The 13,528-nt window shown below is 40.7% G+C and overlaps 1 protein-coding gene across 13 annotated transcripts in view; it reads right to left on the bottom strand.

Moving 5' to 3' along the window:
- Positions 1 to 13,528, bottom strand: part of LOC143039374 (uncharacterized) — a 1,426,499-nt gene that overhangs the window by 161,057 nt on the left and 1,251,914 nt on the right. The window contains exon 33 of one of the 13 annotated variants that reach the window (XM_076209297.1): positions 9,359 to 9,546. The exons of 11 other annotated variants lie outside the window; for them this stretch is intronic. In XM_076209297.1, the coding sequence (XP_076065412.1) occupies positions 9,502 to 9,546 (45 nt within the window). In that variant the 3' untranslated portion in view covers positions 9,359 to 9,501. Of the gene's footprint in view, positions 1 to 9,358; positions 9,547 to 10,364; positions 10,687 to 13,528 lie in introns of those variants that run through there. One more of the 13 variants, XM_076209296.1, reaches the window with a different exon arrangement.

Genomic DNA, 13,528 nt, shown 5'->3' on the forward strand with positions numbered 1-13,528 from the left:
ATCGATACAGCCGTGACTTTATTTTATATAATGCGAGTATTATGACGCAACATCGTACGTCTGGCAGCTAATGCTGCCTGCGAGATTTTGGCCCAGAGTGAAGTGGTTAAAGACATCACATGGACATGAATGAACATTGGCAAAACACGAGACAATAAACCCAATGTTTATCAGATTCCATGCTCGGGATGTGAAAAATCCTAAGTTAGGGAAACATCATGCAATCTAAAAACCCACATCCAAGAACAAAGATATGATGTCACCATCAACACACATGATGCACACAGGAACAGTAGTAACCACCTGAATGAGTGGGATAATGTAGAACTTCTGGTACGTGAACCCGACAAGATCCATACAAAATGTTTGGAAGCAGCCATCATACAAGGAACCAACATAATTAAACAAAATAGGGGCATGTTCAACATTTAACCCTACCCGATTCTTTTAATACCCAATGCCTACAAAATTTTAAGCTATCCCCAATTGCCCTCCAAACTCCCTTTTTCCTTTCAAGGTCATTGTCCATCCTCAGTACATAATTGCTCACCCTTCTTATTTTCTTCTTCCTTTCGTTCCTCATTTGTGAGCTAATGTCCTTCACCCAGTCAATTGTTCCATCTTATCCTTAACCTTTCTTGTTCCCAGACATTTGGTCTACCTTCTCCTTAACCACTTCCATACGGTGCCGCATACGTAGGCGGCATGAGGAGCAAGTGGATATGCGGGGCTGCCATATCGGCATCTTGATTATATTTATTGTAGTTGCCCCTGCATAATGACATACTCTCTAAACTGTCTTCATCACATTTTCTACGGTTATCAAAATTCATGGGTGAAAGAGAGAATGATCGATAAAAGCGGTGCCTATATTTTATGATGCGAGTATTATTACGACACATCGTACGTCTGGCAGATAATGCTGCCCGCGAGATTTTGGCCCGGAGTGAAGAGGTTAACCTTTCCTAGTATTCAGTGACCCGCTACCCCTCCCTCCCAATTATGTACTTGAAAAAAGCTGTAACAAGCAAAACATTGTATTAATAAAGGCTCCATCCTTACATGGTGTTAATTTCAATGTATTTTTAGGTAAATCTGGGGTATTGACTGCATGTTATTATGGCAAAGAAGCATGCAGTTGATACTTTAGGGTCTATAAGGGGTGCCCCTACGGACCAGAGCCACACATCATTTTGTCTGTGATAGAGGAAAACTCTGTTCATAGAGAAATGACGACACTTTTATACTACAACTGTCACTCCGTTATGCTGTCCCCCAACCCTTGTTACTGTCCTGTACCATTTCTCTAAATATTCATTTCCTTTTTTTGCCTAACCTGTGGTGGGGGAAGAGAATGCTACCACCAAGTTTTTCCACTTGAGTTGTAAGAGGCAACAAAAAATGGGACGGGGGATGGGATCAGGAGTCCTACTACCTGTAGCCCCAAAGGGGACATTCCTAAAAGAAAGTAAAGGCATAAGAGGGTCTGGGAGTTTTCCAATCAGTACCCTAAGGTTTGGATCTTTTAATGTGCATGGATGTGGTACAGATGAGAGTAAAAGGGAAGAGATAGGCAGTGTGTTTGTGAGAAGATGGATGTGCTGGCTTTGAGTGAAACTAAAATGAAAGGGAAGGGCGAGTGTGAGTTTGGGAGTGTAGCTGGGAGAGAAGGGGTGGCTATACTAGTTAGTGAAGAGATAAGTAAGCGTGTAGCATGTAATGGAGTGGAAGGAGGTTTCATCAAGTTTGATGTGGATGAAGGTGAAGGTGGGGAGATGTGGGTTTTTGTAGGTGCGTATGGGCCTGGTAGTGAGAAGAGCATAGAGATAAGGGAGGCTTTTTGGGTAGATATAATTGAGCGCATAGAGGGATTAGGGAGAAATGTCAATAAAGTTGTATTGGGAGACCTTAAAGCTAGGGTAGGAAACAAACCAATAGACGGAGTGATTGGGAAGTATGGAGTTCCAGGTAAAAATCATAGTGGAGAATTGATGGTGGAGATGTGTCTTGAGAGTTGATAATAACAAATACAGTATTTAGGAAGAAAGTCAAGCATAAGTACACATGGGAGAGGGTGGTGGATGGGTGGCAGATAGAGCATTGATGGACTATATAATGGTGACCAGGGGTATGGTAGGAAGAGTTAAGGGGAGGCACTACAGTGAAGTAAAAATATTTATAAAAAAAACAAAAAAAAAAGTTCTCAATATTTTTTGTTCAAACTTTCAGGTTTTGTTTAAAATCTAGACACTGATGTTTTGTCAAAATAAGAACTTGTTGTGTTATGATGTCGTAACATTATGACGTCATACCGATGTTAAGACTTCGTAAGTAAATGAAAATCATAATATTTGTCCCAGAGACCCCAGTTTTTGCATGGTAATACTTAAATAACTTATAAACACTCTGTAGTTTTATTTTTGTTAAAATTGTCCATAAGTCACAAGAAATTGCTGTCGCAAATGTGTATTTTTTTTACGTCCGTTTTTTCGTCAATTAAGTGCTCCCGAGGTTTAACTTTGCACTTTATAAAAAAAAAAAAGTAAAACTACACGATGTACATACACCCAAATTGTATAACTATGAGAATTTTCAAGAAGCTCTAAATGTTTCTTTTTTGGTGACTTTTTAAAAGCGTATTTTTCTCATTTTAAGAAAAAGAGGTTAAATGGATACGCCCTTATGCCCTTTAAACCGTTGTACATGTCTGCTCTGGTAAAAAAAATTCTACCGCAATAGCTTCATATTACTTTAACCCTTTGACTGCCACGGTCGACTCCGGTCGACAGAAAAAAAAATACCCTTTGACTGCCACGGTCGACCAAAGTCAACTTAATCTTAGAGTTATGTTTAAAATTATCAAGGATGCGTCCCCTAGCAACAGTTTGGCGGGCTTTGCGCTTGAATTTGTGCTGCCATCTCTCGTCAGCCACCGGTACTAAAATATAAACAAACTGAGTGGCGTCTTTAAACGTGGACATTTAAATCGGCTGCTGCAACTTTTTCACCATTTTCAACGTGTTGCTTCATTTTCATCACAAAATAGGTAAGTAAGAAGCATAACCATGACTTTCTAACTATGCTAATGTTAAATTGGGTGTATTATATCTGATATTTTGATGAAACAATGCAATTTGAAAGAAAATAATGATCGGTATTCATGACATGACTGACGAACAACAAATGCGAAAAATATTTTACCCATTTCTCCTCTGTGATAAGTTTATGAGGCTTACTGGTAATATTTCAGACAAGTATGAGTAAGAGGAAGCTACCTCAAAGTTACAAGGAAGACAGTGATGAGGAGGAAAGCTCTAATGAATCAGAAAGTGAGGGTGATGATGGTCAATATGAAGATGAATCAAATAGAAGTGGTGATTTACTAAACTCCTCATCATCCCAGGTAGGTTATACATTTTTTTATGGTGAATTTTATGGAGATGAATTCCCACAAGTAAATTGCTCATGCCAATTTCCCTTTAGCCTAATTTTAGTAACTTTACCCAAATTATAGTACTATGTACTATGATTTTAGTAATCATAGTACTCATGTTCTACAATTAGCTCATTAGTACTAAACATTCTAGTACTAATTGCTTATTGAAACATTACAGGCCACCTGTATGGTGATCTCTGACTCAGAGAGTGGAACTGAATACAGTCTGTCAGAGGAAAGTGATGCTGAGGAAGACGAGGTGACTCACCAACCAAGAACAAGTCATGATTCATTATGGACTAGAGTAAAGGAAGTAAATGTTCAAAATCCCCCAGAGTTGGAGAAAATTTTAGATTTTACAAGTAGGCAGGAGGTAATTGATATGGATCATCTGAACCCATATGAATGCTTTGAGAAACTTTTCCCGGAAGAGATTTATGACTTAGTCGCCAAAGAGACAAACAGTTATGCAGAACAAAGGATAGACAAACAGAGCCTAGTATCTCCTAGGTCTCGTTACCATAAATGGATTGATGTCTCAGCTTCGGAAATCAAAGCTTTCATAGCTCTTGAAATAGCCATGGGTTTGGTTCACAAGCCATCCATTGAATCATATTTTGATGATTCTTTCTGGATGACTATGACACCAGGGTTTGGATCATTGTTTACTAGAAATAGATTTCAGCTCATTCGGTCCTTCCTTCATTTTGTTGATAATGAAACAGCAGATCATAATGATAGGTTGTATAAGATTAGGCCAGTTATAGAAATTGTCAAAGATTTGTATACTAGGGTGTATAGACCTAACAAAGAGTTGTGTGTAGATGAGAGTATGTTGAAATTCAAAGGTAGACTTTTTTTCAAACAATACCTTCCTTCAAAGCCTTCAGCAAAATGGGGCATAAAAGTATGGTCATTGTGTGACTCAAAAACTGGTTACCTCTTGAGATTCAATGTTTATACGGGTAAAGATCAAGAGGCAGCACCCAATGTAAGTTTAGGAACGAGAGTAGCTATTTCTTTGTTGGGTGGGTTTGAAGACATTGGCCATGTGCTTTTTGTTGACAATTTCTATTCCAGTGTCATTCTTTTTGATGAACTTAGACTAAAGAATATAGGTGCTTGTGGTACAGTTAGGGCCAATAGAAAGAGATTGCCCAAAGAAATACAGAAAAAACAAAAAAGAGGTGAACTCCCAGTCATATGGACAAGAGAGGACAACAAATTGCTTGCCTGCACATGGCAAGATAAAGCCAAAGTAAATATGTTATCCACTGTAGGTGACTCTGGGGTAAAATAGGTTGAAATAAAATCAAAGAAAGGGAATAGATGAGTAGATAAGCCTAGTGTCCAAGTAGAGTATAACCAATTCATGGGAGGGGTTGATAGATTTGATCAACTATGTGCTTCTTATCCATTCAACAGAAGGAACAAGAAGTGGTACCAGTGTATTTGGCACTTTGTAATTGAGGTAGCACTTGTAAATTCATTGATTTGTTATAACATCAAAAACCCAAACAAAACATTAACTTCAGTAAAATACAGAGAAAAGGTAATAATGGGACTTATACAAGGTTACTCGCAAAGGAAAAGGGAGAGAACCAGGGGACATAGAGTAAAAGGCTCCATAGATCTTAGGCTAAATGAGAGGCATTTCCTTAGCCAAAATGATGACAGAAACCATAAGCCAGACTGTAAGGTGTGTAGCATAAGACCAAACAAATGCAAAAAAAAAATGGGAAAGGTTTGTGTAAAAGAAAGCAGACTACCCTCTTTTGCAAGTTCTGTCCAGGTAATCCCCCATTATGTATTCCATGCTTTGAGGTGTACCACACTAAAAAGAAGTACAAGAAAAGATGTGAATGTAAGAAATAGCTTATTTGTATGTCTTCACATGTGAAATTTATTTTATTTTATATGTGCATATGCATTTTTTTGTGATATATAAAGGCTGTATCGTCCCCTAGGGTATAGGCTGGTCCTGCAGTGGACCAACAAGTCAGAACCAACATATAGTTACCATTGAATAGTAGTATTTCGTAGCAATTCATAAAGAAAAGGATATTTATATGTTGTTGTTTTTTTTTTAATTTCAGTGTGCAAACTCAGCATATTCATAAAGAAAAGGATATTTTTATATTGTTTTTTTTTTAGAATTTCAGTGTGCAAACTCAGCATTTATTTTTCTACAGAACAAACTTAGCATTATGAATAATTTGAGTATGATTTAACAAATATATGAGCATTATGTGAATTGTGATATAATTTTGTTTTTACACTTTTTTTGTAACAAAAAGTGTTATAAATGGCTTTAATTTTATTTTTCTTGGAAATAAAAGTATGGAATGTTATTCTCATAGTTTCATTATCAAGATAAGGTATGAAAACATATTATAAAAGCAATTTAATTTTTTTATGGCCAAATCACACATTCTGGGAACAGCTAATGAATCCAGTGCGGCAGTCAAAGGGTTAAGGTGCATAAATCACGTAAAAAATGAAATTATATATTTTTTTTTAATATTTTCCCTATTCCACTATCAGATCATTTTCTGGTGGAAGGTAAATTGAGAGTGAAGAATAGGTGGAGAAAGAGGAAAAGGGCAGAAGGTAGGGAGGTACTTAGAGTGAATTGCTTAAATGAGAAAGAAAAGGAGAATGAATATAAGAAGCTGAAGGAGGAGTGGGAGGGAGTGAAGGATAGAGTGGAACTAGGAGTGGAGGAGGAATGGGGATGGTTTAAGGAGGGAGTCATAAGGTGTGCAAAGATGGTATGTGGAACAAGGAGGGCAGGAGGAAATAGAAGGAAGGGTAGTGAGTGGTGGGATGAGGAAGCAAAGAAGGGTGTAGAAGAGAAGAAACAGGCATTCATAGATTGGCTACAAATTAGGACGAGGGAATCATATAAGAGGTACAAAGTAAAGAGAAGGGAAGTTAAGCATAAGATAAAGGAAGCAAAGAGGAGAGCAGATGTGAAATGGGGTAAGAGTATGACAGAAAATTTTGAAAGTAATAAAAAGATGTTTTGGAAAGAAATTAAAAGAGGAAGAGGAGGCAAATCAAGTAGAGAAGAAAAGGTAAAAGGTGCAGATGGAGAGATGATAATGGAAGAGAAAGCAGTGAGAGAAAGGTGGGCAGAGTATTTTAGGGAGTTGCTAGATGTGAAGAGGATAGGGAGGGAAAGGTAGTTGCAGTGGGAAGCGCTACGAAAATGAGAGTGATGAGTGAGGAAAATGGAGGAGAAATAAGGAAGGCTTATGGGAGGGTCTTGATTGAGAGAATTAGGAGAAGAATAGAGGGAGTAATTGGTGAGGAACAGTGTGGGTTTAGGACAGGTAGGGGTTGTGTAGATCAGATTTTTGTGGTAAGACAGATATGTGAGAAAGCTATAGGAAAAGGTAAGAATGTTTTTGGGCTTTTATGGATCTGGAAAAGGCTTATGACAGGATGGACAGGAAGGCACTGTGGGAGGTACTGCAGATATATGGGATAGGAGGAAAGCTGTTAAGAGCAGTCAAGAGTTTTTATGAGAGTAGTAGAGCTTGTGTTAGGATTAGAAATGAAGAGAGTGAATGGTTTGAGGTAAAGGTGGGACTTTATCAGGGATGTGTTATGTCGCCCTGGCTGTTCACTGTATACGTGGATGGGGTGGTGAGAGAGGTGAATGCAAAGGTAGTGGGTCAGGGGTTGGAGATGGTTAAAGAAAATGGAGAAAAAATGGGAAATAAGCCAGTTGTTGTTTGCTGATGACACTGTGCTTGTAGCAGGATCAGAGGAGGGATTGAGGAAGTTAGTGACAAAGTTTGAGGTGTGTGAAAGAAGGAAGCTGAAGATAAATGTGGGCAAAAGTAAGGTGATGAGATGTACAAGGGGAGAGAGTGACAGCAGGCTGGAAGTGAGCATTAAGGGTGAGAGACTGGAGGAAGTGGATGGTTTTAGATACTTGGGTGCCAATATGGCAGGAAAGGGAGGATTGGGGGTGGAGGTAGAATGTAGATTGAGAGAAGCGAGTAAATGCCTTGGTGGATTAAAAAGTGTAATGAGAAGTAGACAGAGGTGGGCATTCCGAACAAATGTTCGCGAACCTTTATCCGTGGATTTGTTCGGACCGGCAAAATCCCGGATTTGGGTTCGGAGGTTCGGATTCAGACTTCCGGGTTCAGAACATCTTTTTTTCGCGAATCCGAACCTCCGTATCCCGGGAAAAATTCGAAAAAACGAAGATGACCAAACATTGGTTTTCAACTTTTCCGCGGCATATAGATGTGGTGACGCCTATGTTTCTGTAACAACTAGAGACGCCTTTGACCATTAGCATTGTGTTTTACTTTATCACTTCTCTCTACTTCTATTTCAGTATGGGTGTGTAAGTGTGTGTGTGTCTCAAATGACCATTGCTCGAAATGTGCTCGATATGCAAGCCTGTGTGATTGTGTGTAGTAATGCGAAACAAAGACTTGTAGTATTGCCTGGACTGCCCTTCTTTGAACTTGGAAATATACTCGTGGTGTTTAACTCGTTGCTTTATCTGTACCACACAGACTCGTCATGTTGTGACCGCAGCTGGCTGCCAGCCAATCAGAACGCTTGTTAGTGACGCGCATGCGCCGGTAACTGCAGCAGCCAGAGTGCTTGTTTAGTGTTTACAAATCTCCACAGTCTGCAGACTTTCTTGTCACCATGTCCCGTAAGTTACGATTTAGATAAACAGTGCTACAATAGTCAGACATTCTTCAACCGTTGCACTGACAACACTCTGGAGAGAACACCCAGGGAGGCTAGACTACTCTACTCACATCACACTCACCGCTGACAATGGATAAGTACTTGACATCCACACCGAGGTCGAGAAACCCAAGTGCTCAGTCTGACACACCATGGTCCACGAACCCAAGCGGCCTCGCTGAGAGTGAATCTGACACCAGCGATATCCAACTGCCAGAATTTTCGAGTCCGGAGCTGATGCCTGGCACAAGTCAAGCCGAGGACGTGGACATTGCCGACACCGAGGTCGAGCAAGCCGAGGGAGGTCACGGTTCCAGGAGGGAAAGGGACCTCTACAGAGACTGGGACATTCTCAAGCCCTTCTTCAAGTGGTGTCAGCAGGGACGCCGGGTTTGCCCTCTGCGCCAAGAAAAATTGCACTGCGAGGCTGAAGCTTCAGAATGACACCAACAGCAACTTAAAGAAGCATTATGCCACCAAGCACCCTTTAGATAGTCCTGCCTTAAGAGCAGCCTTAGATGGCAGCAGCAAAGGTGGCCGCTCTGCTTCTGGTGGTGGTCGGGATGCCAAAAGCCTCAGGCAGGGCTGTATTGAGGAGACTATGGCCGAGAGGTTTGACCAGCAGAAGGCCCTTGACCTGTTTTATGAGGTAAGTTTTACTTTTAAAAGTTCTACTGTTTTAGTATGAAAATAATTTAATAAATTAAAATAAATTTTAATAAATAAAAATAATTTATAACAAAAATCTAACTTCAAATACTCGCACATCTTTTTAATGTTTCAGTTGATTATCCGCGACATGCTGCCCACCATAACAACAGAGTCAGAGGCGCTCAGGGCCTTCCTCAACTACCTGAACCCTCAGTTCAAGCTGCCGTCCAGGAAAAAGCTTGGCGACGACATCAAGCATATGAGCGCCAGGGCCAAAAATGAGCTCACCCAGATCATGTCCAAGCAGGACTACCTGGCCACCACTGCCGACAGCTGGTCGAGCCACAACCGGGCCTTCATAGGTTCCACAGTCTCGTGGTTGGACAAGGCCACCCTGGAGAGGACGACTGCAGTCTTGGGCATGAAGGAGGTGAAGGAGAGCCAAACAGATGAGTACTTGGCGAGGTCCTTGAGCAAGTTGCATGAGGACTTCAGCATCAGCAGCAAGATTCTCTGCACGACCACAGACAATGGCACAAACTATGTAAGTGCATTTGTCAACTTTGCACAAGAGGCTGTTGTCATACAACCTGGCGAGGACAAGCCTGACGAAGAGCTGGCTGACGAGCCTCAGGTCACATCTATGGAGGAGGCCCTGGACCAGGCTGACGAAGCCGAGGTTAGCCTGCCTAAACACCAGAGGTGTGGTGCACACACTCTGAACCTCCTGGCGTCTGAGGATGTTTCCAAAGTGAGTATAACCATTTTATTTTTTTTAATTTAATAAATTAATAATTTATAAATATTAAATAATTTATTGTTCTTTTGGTAAAAACTAAAAATATGTAAATTATTAATTATTTTCTAATTTGTGAATTGCAATAAAATATTAAATAATAAATATTCTTTTTTCAGGTCCCACAATGGAACCATGGTGGCAGGAATATCTTCAGAAGGTCAGCTGCCAAGGCACAGTCTTTGTGGAATGCCCAGGGCTGCCAAACTGTCGCAGCCAATGAGATAAAGGATGCTATCGGCAAAAAACTTAAAGTCCCTGGCGCAACGAGGTGGAACTCGGGCTATGATAGCTATAAGATGCTTTCTGGCCTGCTACAGGACCTGGACACCCGTAAAAAGATCAATGATCTCTGTACCAGAATGCGTCCCAACCCAATCCCCGCCTTTGTTGACGAGGACAACGAGGTCATCGCCGAGTATGTCAAAGTTATGGCCCCAGTTGCCAATGCTTTGGACAAAATGCAGTCAGACCAGCATGCCTACATGGGGAACTTCCTTCCCAACTTGATGGTGCTCCAGAGGGACTTGAACCTGCTTAGGGACGACAACAGCATCAAGCATGCCAAGGCCCTCGTCACCTATCTCCAGGGGACACAGGAGCACCATGGCAGACACAAAAAGGGCTTCACTGAAGGTAGATATTTTTAATATTTTAATATAATAATAATGATATAATTTAATTATATACATAATAAAATAATATAATATATTATAGTAATTGAAATGAAAAAAAAAAATTAATAATCATTAATAATTAAATTAACTCATATCTTAATCTTTTCAGGTTTCAACACATGTTTGAGGACCAGGAGAAGCTCCTTGCGACTGCCTTCCACCCCAGGTTCCATCTAAAGATGGTCAAGTACATATGCAGGACAAATCCTGTCTTGTACAACCTGGTGAGGGACAAGATGGTGTCGGATCTTGTGGCCCAAATCAGGTCCAAGGAAGGGGATGTGGCCTCTGCCTCCAGCCAGCCCACCTCCAGGCCACAGTCTGTGGCCAGCCACACCAGCGAGCACGACGAGTTTGCCTTCCTTCTTGAGAACGAGGAGGAGCCTGTGGTGGTGGCCAACCTGGAGGAGATCGGCAAGGAAGTAGACACTTGGGGCGCCATTCTCGGCACAAGCATCATGAAGATCTCCCCGGCAAACTTCCCCAAGGAGCACAGGCAGCACTGGGTGAACCGTTTCATCAAGTATAACACTCCCCTGCCCTCGTCTGCCTCAGCTGAATGACTCTTCAGCTTCGGCTCGGACATTTTGAGGCCAAAGCGAGCCTCTCTGACCAATCTGAACTTTGAGAACCTGACCTTCATGAAGGGAAACTTGAAGTTGGTTAAGAGGGAGAGAGGGCTGACAAGTTAGAGTGAATCTGTGAAGAGTGAAGACTGAAGTGTTGTGAATTTTTGTTTTAAATGTTTTTACCGTTTTGTTTTGTGAACTTTTGTTTTTACTTTTTACTGTCTTGTATTAATAATTTGTTTTTCTAGTAATAATTTGTTTAATAAATAATGTAGATATCTTAAAAAACACTTTTTGTAATCAAAAAGCTTTAAATTTAGATTCGGAGATTCAGAATGAGTAAAATTTAGATTTGGAAATGTTCGGAAGGTATCGGAATTAAGGTTCGCTTTGCTATTTTTTAAAGATTCGGAGGCTCTCGGACAAATGTTCGGGATAAATGTTCGCACCGAAATTTTGAAAATCGGGTTCGCTATTCGGAGGTTCGGAACCCAAAACCGGCAAAGATTCAGGTTCAGATTTGGAACCCAAAAAAAGGTTCGCGCGTCCACCTCTGGAAATAGACATCTGGGAATGGATGCTAAGAGGTTATGTGAAGGAGCTATTGTGCCAACAGCAGTGTACGGGACAGAAACATGGAACATAGAGGAAGAGAGGAGTTTAAATGTGTTCAAGATGAAATGTCTGAGAAGTATGATAGGCTGGATAGAGTGAGAAATGAGGAGGTGAGGAGGAGAATAGATGTGGAAAGGGAGTTGGGAGATAGGGTTGATGAAAGAGTACAGGTAAACGTCGACTTACGATGGCATTAGGTTTCGATAGAGCCATCGTAAGACGATCTCATCGTAAGTCGATCCCCACTCTGTTCCGTGGTCACTGTACCTAGCCTACCTGTATATTAACCACCAGAGATACTGAATATAGCCTATTAAACATGTACAGTAGTTTATTTAATTATTTTTATCCTTTTTACCATATTCAAACACTATAATATGTATTTTCAGTACGGGACTTAAATCTCGCGGGCAGCAGCCAATGCCAGCCGTACGACGTGACGTAATAATACTCGCATCATAAAATATAGTCACCGCTTATATTGATCGTTCTCTCTTTCACCCGCGAATTTTGAAAACCACAGAGAATGAATCATTTGAGAGAATGTAAAAACACAGGGGCGACTACAATAAATATAATCAAGACGCCGATATGGCAGCGTCGCGAATCCACTTGCTCCTCATGACGCATACGTGTGCGGCACCGTATGGAAGGGGTTAAATTATCATATCGTCGTCGTAATCGTAAATTCAAACAATCGTAAGTCGCGGCCATCGTAAGTCGACGTTTACCTGTATTAGGATGGTTTGGACACAGGGAAAGAATGAGTGAAGAAAGATTAGTAAAAGAGGTGTGGAAGGCAGAGGTGGAAGGGGGTGAATATGAGGGGGCGTCCTAGGATGAGATGGATGGATGGGGTAAAAGGGGCATTACAAATGATAGGAATGTCTGTTGAGATAGGACGGGAGAGGATAGAAGATAGGGGTGAATGGAGAAGGGTTGTGTATGGATGTTGCTGTGATACATTAGGGGGAGTGAGCAGGGGATGGGGGGTGAGGAAGTATGAGAAAATATTTGATGCAGCCAGAAGTGACTTGTCCCCATCTTCTCCTTTTCTGCATGAGGGGATAGAGAGGGGGGATCGCTAAGTTTATGAAGTGGCCTTGCTGTGGATATGCTGTGTCTTGCGACACTGATTTTGACCCAGGGTGGTGGACAGGATGCAGGGATGACCCCGTCATCCAGGAGGTGCCAAGATGGGAGGGAGGGTGGAGGGGAGTGAAATATGTTGGGAATGGAATGAGTGGGAGTGGTTTCTATGCCTTTTTCTTTTTGGCTACCCCCCATGTAAGGGGGGAAAAGCCTTTGGTATATGTATGTACTTTTGAAGGGTTTCCTGAATTGACCCACCACTATTATGTACTATGAAGGTAGGTAAAGCTTTTCAAACCTCAATGTCTTCACCACATGCATGTCCATGGAAAAAGGTAAAGTTAATGCTTCCATTGTGTTTTCAATTCTGATGCATGATAAATCTACAGCATGGTGTTTTTAAAATAGTGTAGTGTGTGTAGTTTAAATCTTGAACCTTACCCTGTCACAGATATTTTTATTGTGGGTTGTACAGATCTGGATCCACAAAGAGTTTCAATTTGTATCATTACAAATTGACTAAATAAAATATTTATCATTATTATTATTATTATTATTATTATTATTACTATTATTAACTTCTCCACATGAAATCCAGGTGGGTTAAATCTTGGGGATTCTCCTAAACTTGAAACATAGTCCGAGTGTTATGACCACAAATCTATGATCAGTCCTAAAGAATCAAATGCTCTACTAAACCCTGCAGTCCTGTAGGATCTACCAGCAAGTACTAACATGTATGATATTGATCTTTTAGTGACAAAATTTTTACATTACCAAATTCAATACAGCAAGTGTGAACAGAATAATTACATGGAATTGTTCATCTACAATGTTATATACCATCCTATCATCTTTATTCAATTGTTTGGCTTTATAAAGAATTAAATACTTAAATGTACTACATTCAATATGGGGCTGGAAAAGGGATATATAGTTCATGGGGCTGGAAAAGGGATATATAGTT

This window comes from Oratosquilla oratoria, chromosome 26 (genome assembly GCF_046742065.1).
Source record: "Oratosquilla oratoria isolate Oo_2021 chromosome 26, ASM4674206v1, whole genome shotgun sequence".
Classification (NCBI taxonomy): domain Eukaryota; kingdom Metazoa; phylum Arthropoda; class Malacostraca; order Stomatopoda; family Squillidae; genus Oratosquilla; species Oratosquilla oratoria.